Below are 14,099 nucleotides of genomic sequence, written 5' to 3' on the forward strand. Positions count from 1 at the left end.
GCAGTTAGGAGTTTCCTGTGGCCGTGCCTAGGTCAGCACCAGAGGAAGGGGCAGGACAGACACCGGGCTGGCCAGAGAGGTCCTGGGAGAGTCTCCGGCCTTCCTCCTTGCTGAGCTCAGACTAGACAGGAGGTGTGCATGGAAGAACGAATCCACTAACTTATTCACCATGCCCTTCCGGTCCACCTCCTTCCATCTCCCTATCAACCCACCACCCATAATATGCACTGGAATAGGAAGGGATGGAGGAGGTCGCTGGCGATGTGTCTGCGGTCTCCTCTGCGCTGGGCGTCCTGCATTTGCGAACCCTGCCCCGCACGTCCCAGAGCCTGTGCCAGATGCCTCTGGGTGTCCTGTGGCTTCCGATGTCCACATTTTATTGTGACCGGGGAGGCAGTGGCATTGTGGAAGGCACCTCCACGCCCCCGCCACGAGCAGCAAGAGCCCATCTATATTGTGATGGAGAAACAGTCCCCAGTGTTCACGGAGTCCTGTGCCAAGCATAGTAGCTGTGAGCAGGGCTGAAAAGGGCCCAGTAGCACCGGCATTAGACACGGCGTTCAGGAAGCAAAACAGTTTTCATGCAAGATCCATGGAAGCTGAGCCGCCTTCGGTCTTTCTGAGATGCCGGGGCTGCCAGGGGTCTGCATTTACCAAATTCAAGTTACCAGATCAGACACTCCCAACTCCGGAACGCCTCTGTGCAGAGGACCCATGTGACAGGAGTGATATCTAGGTCAAGCAGGTTCTCAAAATACGGCAAGAAGGAAACCACAGTTCCTTAGCCCATTCGGCAGAATGCAATGCTTTATTCAGCCACAAGAGGGAGCCGTGAGCTGACCCGTTAGGACCAGATGCTCTCTGCTGGGAAGCATCCTTAACAAGCCAGGAACCCCCAGGGATGACTTCTCCTGTCCCAGAGCCACTCTTTCTTGACCAAGAGAGTCTCATTTATATTTTAAGAAATAAAAACTCAGGACACAAATGGTCCAGGAGATCGCCGTGACGGGGGTCCCGGAGCCAAGTGTTCTGGGATTCTGCCGAAACACAGAGCCATCTGTCCGGACTTGCCGGGCTTTGTCACACTGACTCAGGTCGGGGGTGATGCCCCCAGGAGACACGTGGCCGTGTCTGGAGACACGTCTGGATGCCATGACTGGGCAGTGCTCCTGGCATCGGGTGGGCCAGGGATGTTGCTAAACATCCCACTAAGCACAGAGCAGCCCCCGCCCCCAACGAAGAATCATCTCACCCAAATGTCCACAGTGCCAGGGTTGAGAATCCCTGATTTCAACGAAAATAGTGATTTTCCTTCCAGGTGGGAAAGGCCTCTCCTGGCAGTGGTTTAAATAGGGTCGGTCTGGAGGCTCTGGGAGCAGTAGAGGCCCCGGGGAACTGCTTGTCCCCTCCCCGGAGAAGTCGGAGGGCTGAGTGGGGCTGCCCCCAGAAGACCCGCGGCAGGTGTCATGATGTATCTGTGGGGCCTTGGGTCCCAAGGTGGGTGACGTAGGCCCACAGGCCAGGGATTCCACGGTGTGTGTCAGGGTTCTGGGGCCCTGAGACTCACCCCCCAAAGTGACTAGGCGTTAGCTGTTGGCTGAGCCAAACCCGGAAATGGGTCCAGATGAGAACACCATGGCCAGGTGTGTGAGACACACACACACACACACACACACACACACACACACACACGGACACGTCTCATGGGACAGACAGAACGAGGTGACAGAAATGGTGGAGAAAAGGCTTCAGGCCAGATGACCCCACCCCTCCCTGTGACCCCTGCACGCCCGGCAGAACACGTGGGAGGGTCCAGGGAGCAGGGAGGCCCTGAGGCTGGAGTGAGGCCGCCTCACGCTGGGCGGGCAGGTTCAGGGGGCAGCAGGGACACCGTGCGGTGGGGGGTTCAGACAGCCAGGGAGGAAGAGGTCCCTGAGGAAGGGAGCCACGTCTCGAAGCCAGAGAAAGCCAGAGAAAACTGCAGACAGGTGTCCCGCACGGGTTTCTAAGTCCACAGGCAGGAGGGTCTGCCCTGCTCACGGAGGCCTCGTCGGGCGCTGTCCATCCGTCTCCTTCCCGCCCCCTCACAGCGAGCGGGGGAGGCACAGTGGGACCCCCGTCCCCCCGGGGGCCCTCACCGTCTCCCCCAGCTGGGGTGGGTGGTGGTGTTCAGGCCAGGTGCTCGGTTGCGGCCCCGAGCGCCGCCGGCTACAAATGGCTTCTTTCCCTCAGCAGCTTCTTGGGACTCTCGCTGTCACCAGTTTCATTTTCTTGCTGGTTCAGCCTTTTGCTGCTTAAAACATGAAACAACGCCTTGGTCAGAACTCTGATTCCAGGTCTGTCCAGAGGCAAGGGCTTCTCCGATCTGATCCGAAGGAAAGGCAGTGGCGGGCGATCTAAACCAACCTCTGACCGAGGTTGTTGGGAGACAAGCAGCTCCCAGTTTCCCTCCGTTTCGGGGGGGAGGGGTCAACTGAGGGCCACAGGGAAAGCAAGCCCCCGCTCAGATGACTGGGTGCCAGGACGCATTTACCTTCCTGCAAGTCCCAAGGCGCCTGGAGCAGTGGGGGCCTGGTGAGGGGGCACTGCCTGCCGTTCAGGCTGGGTGCTGGTGGGACGTGGAGCTAGGTCATGCCGACCCAGCCCCATCGGACACGAATAGCAGCAGTGACAGGGATACCAACACCTCCCACCATCGTCTGTCATTTCTGGGGCCCTCTGGATAACGCCTCCGAGAAAGGGGCTGATTTTTCTGCCCAGACTTTAGGTGGTCCGTAAGCATCCACAGGCAGTACGCTGGGGCCCCCGCTGTACCTGAGTGATCCGGAGGGGTGGCCCCCCGAGGCAGGGTCATCGTCGGTGGGCCCCCCTGGGTCCCCCTTCTCCCGGGGTGGGGGTTTCTTCCTTCTTGTCCTTACAGGCTTCTCTGCAGAAGACACATAAACCGAGACACTGGCTCTGTGACTTCACGTGACTCCAACCCAGCCCCATTTAACTTGTAGGGAAACTGAGGCCCGGGGGTGAGGTGCTTTCCCAAGGCCACACAGCCATGAAGTGGCAGAGCTGGGGTTCGAGCCCAGGACAGCCCAAGGCTGTCAGACTATGTTTCTACCACACAAGCAGTAACACCCCGAGAACATAGCACTGGTACGGCAGACCCCTGTGTTCTCACACGCCTCCCGGTCCCCAGCCTGTGAGCAGGCTACAGCGCCTGTGAGTCACTGAAGTGCCTGCTGGCAACCAGATAATTAGCGGGGGGCTAATTACTCCTAGGGGGCCCAAGTGCCGTCCTGGGCCTGCTCGTTTACAGACAAGGACACAAAAGCCACGTTCGTGGTTAGTGGCAGACACGGGACTAAAATCCCTACGCCCAGCCCTGAGTGCCTCCTGCTGTGGTGCACCAGCTTCTGGGACTTACCTGACAATCCACGCTTACTTGGCAACAGTCTGCTTTGGGGCAGGGGCACCCGGGCCAAGGCCGCCAGCTCAGAGATGAAGCCCTGCTCAGCTTCCTGAATGCGAGGACGGAGGGTCACCCGGGGCTCCCTCTGCCCGGCCCGCCTCTCCACCGCAGTGAGGCTGACGCTCTCCAGGGTGGCGGACGGGACCGTGACCCCGGACGCACACAGCTCCCCCAGCAGCACCCAAGAGACAGCCGGAAAAGGGTAGATGCGTATGTGAGGGAGGGAGCCAGTGTTTTCCAGCTCCTGCCGGGGAGCTGTCCATCCCCACTCATGCCAGCCGGGGACCCCCATTCTACAGATGAGAACACTGAGGTGAGGGCTCAGTGAGGGCCACAGAGGGGGAGCAGCAGAGCCAGGACCTAACCCGCTTCTGCCCGACTCCGGAGTCTGAGTTCTCAACTGCCAACACAGTGGGTTAACCACGGGCCTGGCTTCCGTGACTTATTAACTGTGTGAGCTAGATGGTGACTAATCTCTCAGAGCCTCAGTGTCCCCATCGGGAACTGGAATATAACAGTGACCCCGTCCTCGGCTGTCAGAGGATGACAGCGGATGGTGCGCGTACGGCTCCTGGCTCAGTGACAGACACGCAGTTAGTGTTCGCCACTATTACTGTCGCCTCGTCACGGCCGCGCTGGGGGTGAAGACTCCTGCCGGCCCCAAGGCTCACGGTCAAGCCAACCACCAGTGATGACCGTCCTGAGCCAGGGCCGAGGTCTCGTTGCTGCCCCGTGATCACGAGAGTGGCCTTTTGCTCCTCATTCCTCGCTAACCCCCCGCCCACGGTGAGAGGGCACTTCTCCGACACTCCTACCTGCAGCTGGGTCTCGAGCTGGGCTCCCAGATGATCCACAGCCCTTGCCTTCTGCTTCCAAGCATCCAGGCGGGTCTGCTGGTGCATGGTGAACTGAGCCAGGAACTTTTTCTGTTGTGCCGCCAGCCTGGCAGAAGGAAGGAAGGCCCTCAGCGTGGCCCGTGCCGGCCGGTCAATCAGAGACCCAGCACCACGGTTTCCCAGGGGCCTGCTGCATCATGGGAATTGGTGGCCAGCAGCCGCCCTTGAGCCCTGGGAGCCACGAGAGAAGAATAGCCTTCACCGGCACGATTTACGGTGGCTACACAGGCTGCGACAGCGGCCACAGCCGGGCTGACTCCACCAGTGGGCTGACTCATCACGAAAGCAATTCACGCTCGGGAGTTTCCAGAACCCTGCATGCCTGTTTTTCACTGGGTTCTACCAGATCCTTGGTGGTATCAGCAGGACAAAGAGCAGACTCATCAGGGCAGGAGCAGCTCAGAGGGGCGGGGGTCTCTCTGGGGTCCCCTAGCTGCCAGTGACTGAACAGCAATAGGCATCCTCATTCGAGAAATCATCTGAACCCAGGGGTAGGGGGACACGCTCCTGAGAGAACCAGAGGCCCACCAGCTTCCCATCCATACTGGAAACGGAAACAGAATGCTCATTACCAAGCATGCGGCATCGACAAATCCTGAACACAGGAGCCTCACACCTCTGCAGGGCAGGGCTCCCAGCTGGGGCAGCAACAGGGTCCCCGACCTGCAGACAGCCCTACCTTGCTCTTAGGGGCAGGGACCCTCCGCCTCCCACTCCCCAGCCCTTCCTGGGCTGACCTTCCTCTGACCCTCAGCAAACAGGCACATTCCATCCCATCTACCTCCTTTGCATAACTGCTCTCTGCCTTTTTCTTTCCAATCTTTTGTGACTGCTTTTCTAAAAGGGCTGAATTTCTGGACCTGCAGAGAGAAGCCACCTCTGGCATCAGCAGGGAGCTGGTTATGGAATTTACCCAAAGGCACAACATTTCATTTGGTTTTTGCTTCAAGCTCTTCTGTTGGCCAGTAATATCTTTCCCCTCTTCTTTGTATTTGCCTGGCAAACTCCTATTCATCCTACAAGACCCCATCATTAATACATCCATCCACTCCTTCATTTATACATAAAACACTTCTGGTCTGCCAGGGGCTGTCCTGTGTTTGGAAGATACAGGTGCGAATAAGAGACTCACAGTCCCTGACCTCAGGGGGCTGCACAGGGAGCTGGGGGTGGGGTGGGGGTGGAGGCAGAACACAACACTGGAAGGATGGAGGTCTGGGCGCTGCAGTACAGCCTCCCCCACACCCTCGAGGAGGCCGCATTCATTTCCTGGGGCCACTCTAACAAGTGGCCGCAAGCTGACTCAGGGCTCTTAACCGAAATCTATTCTCTCACGGCTCTGGTGGCCAGAGGCTTCAATCAAGGTGTCAGCAGGGCTGTCCATCCTCCAAAGGTTCTGGAGGAGAGCCCCTTCCCTGCCTCTCCCCTGGTGGCTGCTGGAGCTCCTTGGCTGGTGTCAGCACCATCCCCATCCCTGCCTCCGTCCTCCCATGGTCTTGTGTGTGATTGAATCTCCCTCCGCCGCACTTGCCATTGGATTTAGGGCCCGCGGGGATAATCCAGGACGATCTCATCTCAAGATCGTTAACTTAATGACGTCTGCAAAGATCTTTCTTCCAAATAGGTCACATCCACAGGCTCCAGGGATTAGGACATGGGCAAATCTTTTGGGGACCCCCATTCAGCGGCTAGGTGGCTTCTTGCTGTAAACAGCATGTCCTATGCCCGTTCTGCCAACAGTCCCGGTCACTCTTGGCTGCCGCCCACTGTGGACTTGGCTAATGGGAGTGGCGGGCAGGGGGAGCACCATGTGGGAAGGGGTCAGAGTGGGGTTTCACCCTGTAAGGCCAGGGGAGCCATGAAAGGGCCCACGGGAACCTGAGACCTGACTGCTTCATGTTTCTGCGATGCCCTGGCTGCAGTGTGGACAGCAGGACAAGACGGGAGCCCAGAAGCCACAGCTCTAAGCCAGGAGGGGAGTGACAAGGACCTGAGACAGGAGAGTGGCTGAGAGAGGAGCCATGCTCTGGACAGCCCTGCCTGAAGAGGGACAGCCGCGTGGTGCCCTCGCTCCAGAGCTCGAGCCCCTTCAGGACTGCTGATCCCCCAGAACCTTCTGGAAGAAGGGAATTCGCTGGCCATAGGCCTGGCTGTAGGGTCTGAGGCACCTAGACGGGTACAACAGCTCTTAAACCCCTTACTCTTAGACTAGTATTTGATTATGGAAATGGGTATTTAAAAGACCTCTGTTCTGACAGAGTTCTGATCGCAGAGCTGTTCCGGTCTCCAGGGGCACTGTGCACAGTGCAGGAAGCACCGTAGGGACTCTGCCGGTGGGGACGGACACTGGGGCGCTGGCCGTGCGACCCCCACCCTGGCGGGCGCTGCACACTTTACACATACTCTCTGATGGTAATACATCAGGGGGGCAGGAGCTAAGGCAACCCCACTTCACAGATGGAGAAGCTGAGGCTCGGGGCGTGTGGCTGTCAGAAGGGGCCGTGCCACCGCAGTGTCACCGGTGTCCCTCAGACGGGCCCTCCTGCAATCACACTGCTCGCCAGAGTTCAATTTGGAATCTGCCCTTGGGCTGAGAATTGCTTCACAGGCTTATTCTCTTTTTGCTCTTTCTGATCGATTATCTGTTGTCAGGACACGGCTCTGTCCCCAGGAGTTCTGGAGGACTTTCACTAGGAACGGCGAGTACCTGGGCAGGGCAGGAAGGACACCGACGGCCACGTGGGAGCCTCTAAGTCACAGTGAGACTCAGTCGCACACCCGCATCCCCGCCAGGCTCTGCTTCCATCTTCCATAAACCTGGGGACGGGGTTGGACTGGGGGAGGCCGAGACCCCTCCTCCTGGGTCATGGAGGCCAAAGTGAAGCCCTGGGCTACATCCACCCGCATCCCTGGAGAGGAGTGTGTTAACAATTCAGATTCCTGGGGACCCCCTCAAAGACCCCAGTCTGAGTGTCCAGGTGTGGGGCCCGAGACCCGCACGTCCAGTGGGTGCACCAAGTGGGATGGTGATCCCCGTGTCGGAGAGCCGCCAGCCCGTAGTTCGATGGGTCTGCACCAGCCAAGGCAAGGTCACACCTTGCAGCCGATGGCAGGACATCTGCTGACCACAGCTAACGTCCCGTTGGAGGATTTGTGGAGAGGGGATGTAGGACGCAGTCTGACCCAGGGGGCCCTGCACTTCTTGGCTCCTAAGCCAGCTGTCAGACGAGGGACTGGAATTGACCGTGAGGCCTGGCACAGAGCCCACGCCTCCATCATGCAGGGCGGTGGTCGTCCTGCTGCTGCTTCCAGCGGCTGGGAGGTCTCCGCCCAGACAAGGGACTGGCACCCCTGCCCCATCGTCCTGCAGGGCCCCTCCCCTCCCGCAGCAGAGCACCTGCGCCCATTTATTGCTGTTTCCCTGTCTGTCTCTCCTTCCAGGCTGTGAGCTCTGGGGTGACAGGCGCTGTTCCCAGCGGCTGGCTCAGACCTAGCAAGAGGAGGTGCTTACAGCGGAATATGGGTGCAGCAGCCACAGCCCCTAGCTCACCAGGAGGCTGTCTGCTCATCGATGGACAGTTTCCACCCAGGCCAATGACTCCTTATGCCGAGCACCCGTGTCTACGTCTCAGGGCATTCTCTGGCCCCGGGGGGTGTGTCCGGCCAGAAGGACTGGTGACATCACACCTCCAGGGCAGACCCTCCACTAATGTGGAGCAGGGGTGGCGGACAAATCCTATCTTCCACATCCCTTGCTGGCATCGCTGGAAGATGAATGTTACAGAATCTCTCAGGAGGCCCAGAGTGGGATTGGGCCTCATTGTTCTACGAGGCTGATTTGCGTTGTTTCTGTTGTGGTTGGTCACACACTGACCCCACAGGTGTCCCTAATTTCCGGGACCCATGAAGACGTTACATTACATGGCAGTTGGGTCCTTGCAGGCTTGAGCAGGGTCAGCAACTTTTAAGATTTGGAGAGTATCCTGGATTATCTGGGTGGGTCTCAATCACTGGGATGCTATAAGCAGAGAAGTTTCTCCAGCTGGAGTCAAGGGAGACGTGATCAAAGAGGGAGGCAGAGGCTTCCAAGCATTGGGAGGCAGGGGCCGCGAGCAAGGACCGGGGAGAGGCCGCTGGGAGGTTGGGGCAGCCCCCAGCTGACAGCTGCAAAGCAACAGGACCTCAGCTCTGCCAGGAACCTGACGGTGCCAGCAACCTGAGCAAGCCTGGAAAGGTTCTTCCCAGAGCCTCGGCGAGAGCCCAGAGGCTGACACCTCGATTTCGGCCGCGTGAGGCCCAGAAAACCCAGCAGCACCCGCAGGGACTTCTGAGCTGCAGAAGCACGTGCTCCACGGCCGGCTGTTGCTACGGCAGCAGCGGGCAACACCTGCGGGCCTCACGTCCCTCTCCCTCACTGGGCTTCCCACGGTCACCTCCAAAGTAAACAGCCTGCCCCCCATCCTCGTGTCAGAGTCTGCACTGGGGGAACCCGCCATGCCCAGACTCCCTTGTTCCCTCGTGCAGGCCCCTCCGAGCGGCCGCGTGTCCAGCAGGGAGCCAGGCAGAGGCGCACGGGCCTCCCCAGTCAGACAGGTGCACACCGTCAGCCGCTAGGTGTGCAGCAGACGGCAGCAGGGGGGAAGCTCACCTCTGGTGGACCGCCTTGCAGGCTTCGCCAGCTCCACCCGCCACTGGGCTCCCTGACGAGGGCTCCCCGAGTCCTTGCTTTGTCCGCAGCTTGTAATTCTCCGTTCTCTCACCTAGACCGTGCAGCACACGAGATCAGGGGCATGTCTGGGGATCACGTCTGTACAGGGGCTGGGGCCCGTAGATGAGCGGGACCCCTGCTCTTAGAGCGTGCCGTTTACCCAGCACCCAGCACCCACGCTTCCCCTGGGAAAGGCTCCGCGTGCGTGAGAAAGCACGGCTTCCATCACAGACCCTGCGCCCCTGGAGGAGGGGGAGGGGCCTTCTAGAACACACAGAGGTTTAACCTGGATGGTCTCTAACCTGGATGATCTCTAGGAACATAACGTTCTATGGCTCTTCAATAACAAAGAGTATTGAATGAAGCAAAAGTTGTTATGTGGCCAATAAGTTTATCATTTCAGTGCATTTACTGAGAAATCCTCAGATCAGAGCTGGGGTATCAGGGAAGCAGGAAATCAGAGCTGAGAGGACGCATGGAGGGTGAGTCCAACCCTGGTCCCACAAAGGGGGAAACCAAGGCCTGGAGGGGGAGTGAATGCCCCTGAATGCTCCACGTGACCATCTCGTCTGTTTCCTGCGGGCCTAGCCCAACGCTTACTTTGGAAAACGGTGATGTATCCGTAGCCACCGGGCAGATTTCCAGACATGTGCCCAGATTTTACTCAAATCTAGGATTCAGATTCCGCAGGACAAGGGGAAGAAAAGGTGTTTGCTGAGCTCACCCAGAAGACCGCTCAGGACCTGCTGCCCATCGTTGGTCTAGGGATCGATTCTAATGCTGATCCCCGGACAACCCAGGCAAAACCCGTCAGAGAACGTGGGGTTCCAGCCTGTTCTGAACCCTCAGATGCAGGGAGGGGCATTACCAGCAGAAGCCGGGAAGAAACCGGCTTTTGTCTATTGTTCTACGTGTGTCATTGCTGGCCTCGGGGGTTCTGTCCATTGTCACCCAGGTGGCCTCCTACGAGAGCCCACGGGGGGAATTCTCTGGTTCTCAGGAACACCGTATGGGCTGCTGGCCTGTTCTCACTCGCTGTCACTACACAGCTCTGACGAGGTGCCTATCTCTCGGGCCACCAGGAAGCCCAGAGCCAAAACCTTGTCACCACTAGGGAGGGATCGGATGGCCTATGTCCCAGGTCATGTCCTCACTCAGACTCCATCCCACTGTCCCATCCCCGTCCTGGTTCATCTACTTTTTAAAAATCCTACTGTAGTGTATGTATACTTCTTTCAATGGGATTTAAAAAGACCTTTTTGGGGGGGCAAAGCAGAAAACAAAACAAAACAAAATAAAATAAAAACTCCCTCAAATAACATTTGAAAACGTTGGCATGCCATCGTGTGTCCCGAACTAAGAGCACGTCTGGCGTGTGGCCCATGAAGCTGCCCTGAGGAGGGGGCCGTACCTTGCAGGGTCTTCCGATGCTGCAGTGTCCTCTCCTCGTGGTCCTGCATGACCTTCCCGATCTGCTGGTAATACGCGTGCACGAGCCGGCCGACCCCAGCGCTGGTCACGTAGACGCTCTCCACGGCCGCCTCCATCAGCGTCCTCTGTGGCGGGAGGCGACAGACTCAGCAGAGAAGTCACACACACATGCGGTCCCCTGCCTCCCCTCGTCCTGGTACTTAGCTTCCACTACTCCCAACCCTGACTGGTCCGGGAGCAGGCAGAGTACGTGCTTGGTTTACTCCCGTCTCGGTGATCTTACTTCCTTGGCCAGGGGTGGTCTGGAGCTGGCTGTATGACCCAGCTCTGGCCAGTGAGCTGACGTCTGGGTGACGTGCACCAGATGTGAGATATTTGGAACTAGAGGGGGTTGTCCCAGCGACGTGGGTCCAATCTCTCTGCTGTGTGTATAAGTGAAGTGACTGTATCTGAAGGAACGGGCTCTTGAATGTGGCCGGGAAGTGTCCCCACACATCGCAACGCGAGCCGGCTGCTGGTTTCAGACCTGAGCCGGCCACGGACACACCTCCTGCGGACGTCGGTCACAAGTGGACGTATCTCGCCTCTCCTTAGGGCACGAGGTGGCAGGCAGCCAGGGGGAGCAGAGCACGTGCTGGCCATGCAGGCAAGCCCGGGTTCCAGTCCCAACTCTGCCACTTCTTAAATCTGGAAGCCTTTAAACGTCTCTTGTCTGTGATAAGCCTCAGTTTTCCCATCTGAGCAAAGGCAAGGAAACTAACCTTTCCGTGCAAGGTTTTGGTGCGAGCCTAATGAGACAGGGCAGGCAATGCACACAGATGGACTCAGAAGTACAGTGCTTGCTACGTCTGACCACGGTTATTTTTGTTCCTACAGCTTATCATCGTCAGTACGAGGAGGAAACCACCGCCCACGCCACTCGAACTGATTTCAGCTGCACTGCTCAGCTGTCAGGGCAACTCCGCAAAGCCTCGTGTCCACAGAGGCAGCCAGGGGCAGGAGAGGTCCACGTCTCTCTTGGGGGGAGGCTGACTCAGGATCCTGCGTCTGTCACTGACCACCGGGCAGTTCTGGGTGAGACCGCACCCCTGTCAGAGCTGCTGTAAGGGCTGGGCCAGGGCTCAGAATAAGGCAGGAGAGGGAAAACCTCACCACTCCGGGAGGACAGCCATTCCCTCTCCTGGATGAGGGAAAGGAGGCTCGGAGAAGCCAGGTAATTTCCGCCAGGCCAGACGCTCTTGGGCCGGTGCCCCGTGTGGGTGCTCTGCCCAAATCCTGCCCCTTGTCTGCCCAGCCCACCTGCCCCAGCCCAATCCCTCTCGCCCCTCGGGTTCCCCGGGACGGGGGCTGGCTCGCACCTTGAAGTCATCCCTGTCCTTGGCCCGGCTCTTGGTGGCTGCGTTCCGCGCGTGCCCCAGCAGCGCCTGCCCGATGGCTCGCTCTGCGTGCTGCTGCAGGAGCCGCCCGACCTCCTGGGCCTCGGCCAGGAGCTGCTGCTGGAGCTGCAGCCGCGTCTGCTGTGCCTCCTCCTCCAGCCTGCCGGCCTCCTCCATGACTCGCGCCTCCTGGAGAGGACAAGAGAGGGAGAGCCGCGCTGCTGCCCCTCACGGAAGCTCCGGCCAGGACCAGGGCCAGGATGTGGGGCTGGCCCAGTCCAGGGCCCCAGGAGGGTTGAGGAAGGGATTGAGAAGCGGCAGAAAGTGGGGACCTCTGGGCTTGCAAAGTCCACAGTGGATGAGCCAGGGTGTCTGTTGAAGAACCCCCCAAGCATTTATTGAGCACCTACTGTGTGCCCGGTGCCATCTGTGGCCTCTCACACATACAAGAAATTCCTCATTCTTCCAAAACACCATGAGGCGTGAACACTGGGAGTGATGAGGATATAGAGGCCCAGAGACACTAAGTAACTTTGTAAAAGTCACACAGCAGAGCTAGGTTTCAAAGCCAGAGCTGAGTCTGAGCATAGTCTGGGATATCACGGAAGCCAGGGCAGGACATATAGGGCCTGGGGACTGCCCCTCCTATAGGACTCAGAGTTGGAGGAGGAGGTGAGGGAGTCAGTGGTAGGAGGGCCAGTCCTACCTGCTGCCCACTGAGCTCCCCTGGGCAGAAAGAAAGTGACTGTGAGCTTCTCCCTCACCAATGGGTCAAAACACCAGCTGCTCCAATAGCTCAGTGGCTCCATGAGAGCAGTCAGCCTGCTTGGGTTTAAGTCCCAGCCCCACAATTTACAAATCCTTTCTTTCGACTTGTTCAAATCTTAAAACCAATCACAGAGCCCCTTCCTCCCAGCACCCTGATGATGACTGTACGGATCTGTTTTCTGACTTCATATCCATGTTTAGCATAATTCTCAATATAGCATACACTAAAGCTCCCTGGCACATTGGGTGCCCCCCACCCCCAGGAGGCTGCCATTGTCCCACCCTGCAACAACAGGGGCGGCAAGATTTGGACTTTGGCAAACATGACTGACCCCGGAACCTGATGGAGTGGCATTGCCTGGCTGGGCCGGTAGGGGGCGACATGTGGATCTTACCAAGGCTCTGAGCAGCTGCCACTGATGTTCATCCAGACACTGGGAGGAGCCCTGCTCAAGGGCGTGCTGCTCACGCAGCTCCTGGAGAAGGCTCTTCTTCCCGGAAAGCCTCATGTGGGTCAGGGTGGTGATGGCGCTGCCCCGGAGAGCAAGCCTCCGGAGGGCGGAGCGCAGCAGCAGGTCATGCCCCTGCAGGATGCACCATGTGGACCTTTGAGGAAAGTGGGCACGGAGCTGGGAGTCAGTGCTCTTGGCTTCACTGAGTATGATGGTTAGCTTTCTCAGCCAGAATGGTCACAGGATGCCCGAACATCTGATCAAACATTATTGTGGGTGTTTCTGTGAGGGTGGTTCTGGATGAGATTAACACTTGGGACAGTAGGCTGAGTGAAACAGACTACCCTTCCTGATGTGGGTGGGCCTCATCTGGTCAGTGGAAGTCCTGAAGATAAGAAAAAGCTGACCCTCCCATGGGTTGCATTGGTCTGGAATATGGGTTTTTCCCCCTGCCTTTGGACTCAAACTGAGAGATCAGCTCTTCCTGGGTGTCAAGTTTTCAGACTCGGGACTAGAAATACACCACTGTCTTTCCTGGGTCTCCAGCTTGCCAGCTGCTGGTGTTGGGACCTCTCGGCCTATGCGTACATCTCCTGTTCGTTCCATGTCTCTGGACAGCCCTACGACATTGAGGTACCCAGAAATGCCTCAAGTAGCCACGCTCCCCAGGGAGCCCTTCCAGAAGGCAGCAGGTTGGAATTATCCCATCTCATGCTGCCTGTTCTCTTAGACATGGCTGATCACCTGTATTCAGCCATTTGTTCTTTTATCTATCATCTTGTCAACTTTATCATATCCTGTCCCATTTCTGATGCATATATGTAGCTGTCTTCAGTAGACATCCACTTGAATTTCTTACATAACTTTCAAAATCAACACATCCAGAACTGAAATTGTGGGCTATTTTTGAGTTCCCATCTCAATGACTCAAGTGAAAAACTCTGGCCTACCAGAGAGGCCCAGCATTTGGTATTTTCTGACAGCCTGAAAAGCTGAACAGAGTGT

General features: G+C 57.9%; 1 protein-coding gene across 4 annotated transcripts in view; it reads right to left on the minus strand.

The window, feature by feature from the left end:
• Positions 1-789: 789 nt before the first annotated feature.
• Positions 790-14,099, minus strand: part of EVC (EvC ciliary complex subunit 1) — a 63,208-nt gene continuing 49,898 nt past the window's right edge. For 2 of the 4 annotated variants that reach the window (XM_026514379.4, XM_026514376.4), the window contains 8 exons: positions 13,038-13,248; positions 11,857-12,063; positions 10,479-10,623; positions 9,008-9,119; positions 4,279-4,405; positions 3,419-3,512; positions 2,815-2,926; positions 790-2,293 (listed from right to left, as the gene is read on the minus strand). In XM_026514379.4, the coding sequence (XP_026370164.2) occupies positions 2,209-2,293; positions 2,815-2,926; positions 3,419-3,512; positions 4,279-4,405; positions 9,008-9,119; positions 10,479-10,623; positions 11,857-12,063; positions 13,038-13,248 (1,093 nt within the window). In that variant the 3' untranslated portion in view covers positions 790-2,208. Of the gene's footprint in view, positions 2,294-2,814; positions 2,927-3,418; positions 3,513-4,278; positions 4,406-9,007; positions 9,120-10,478; positions 10,624-11,856; positions 12,064-13,037; positions 13,249-14,099 lie in introns of those variants that run through there. The other 2 variants (XM_026514378.4, XM_026514380.4) reach the window with 2 other exon arrangements.

This window comes from Ursus arctos, unplaced genomic scaffold (assembly GCF_023065955.2).
Source record: "Ursus arctos isolate Adak ecotype North America unplaced genomic scaffold, UrsArc2.0 scaffold_9, whole genome shotgun sequence".
In the NCBI taxonomy this organism is placed as follows: domain Eukaryota; kingdom Metazoa; phylum Chordata; class Mammalia; order Carnivora; family Ursidae; genus Ursus; species Ursus arctos.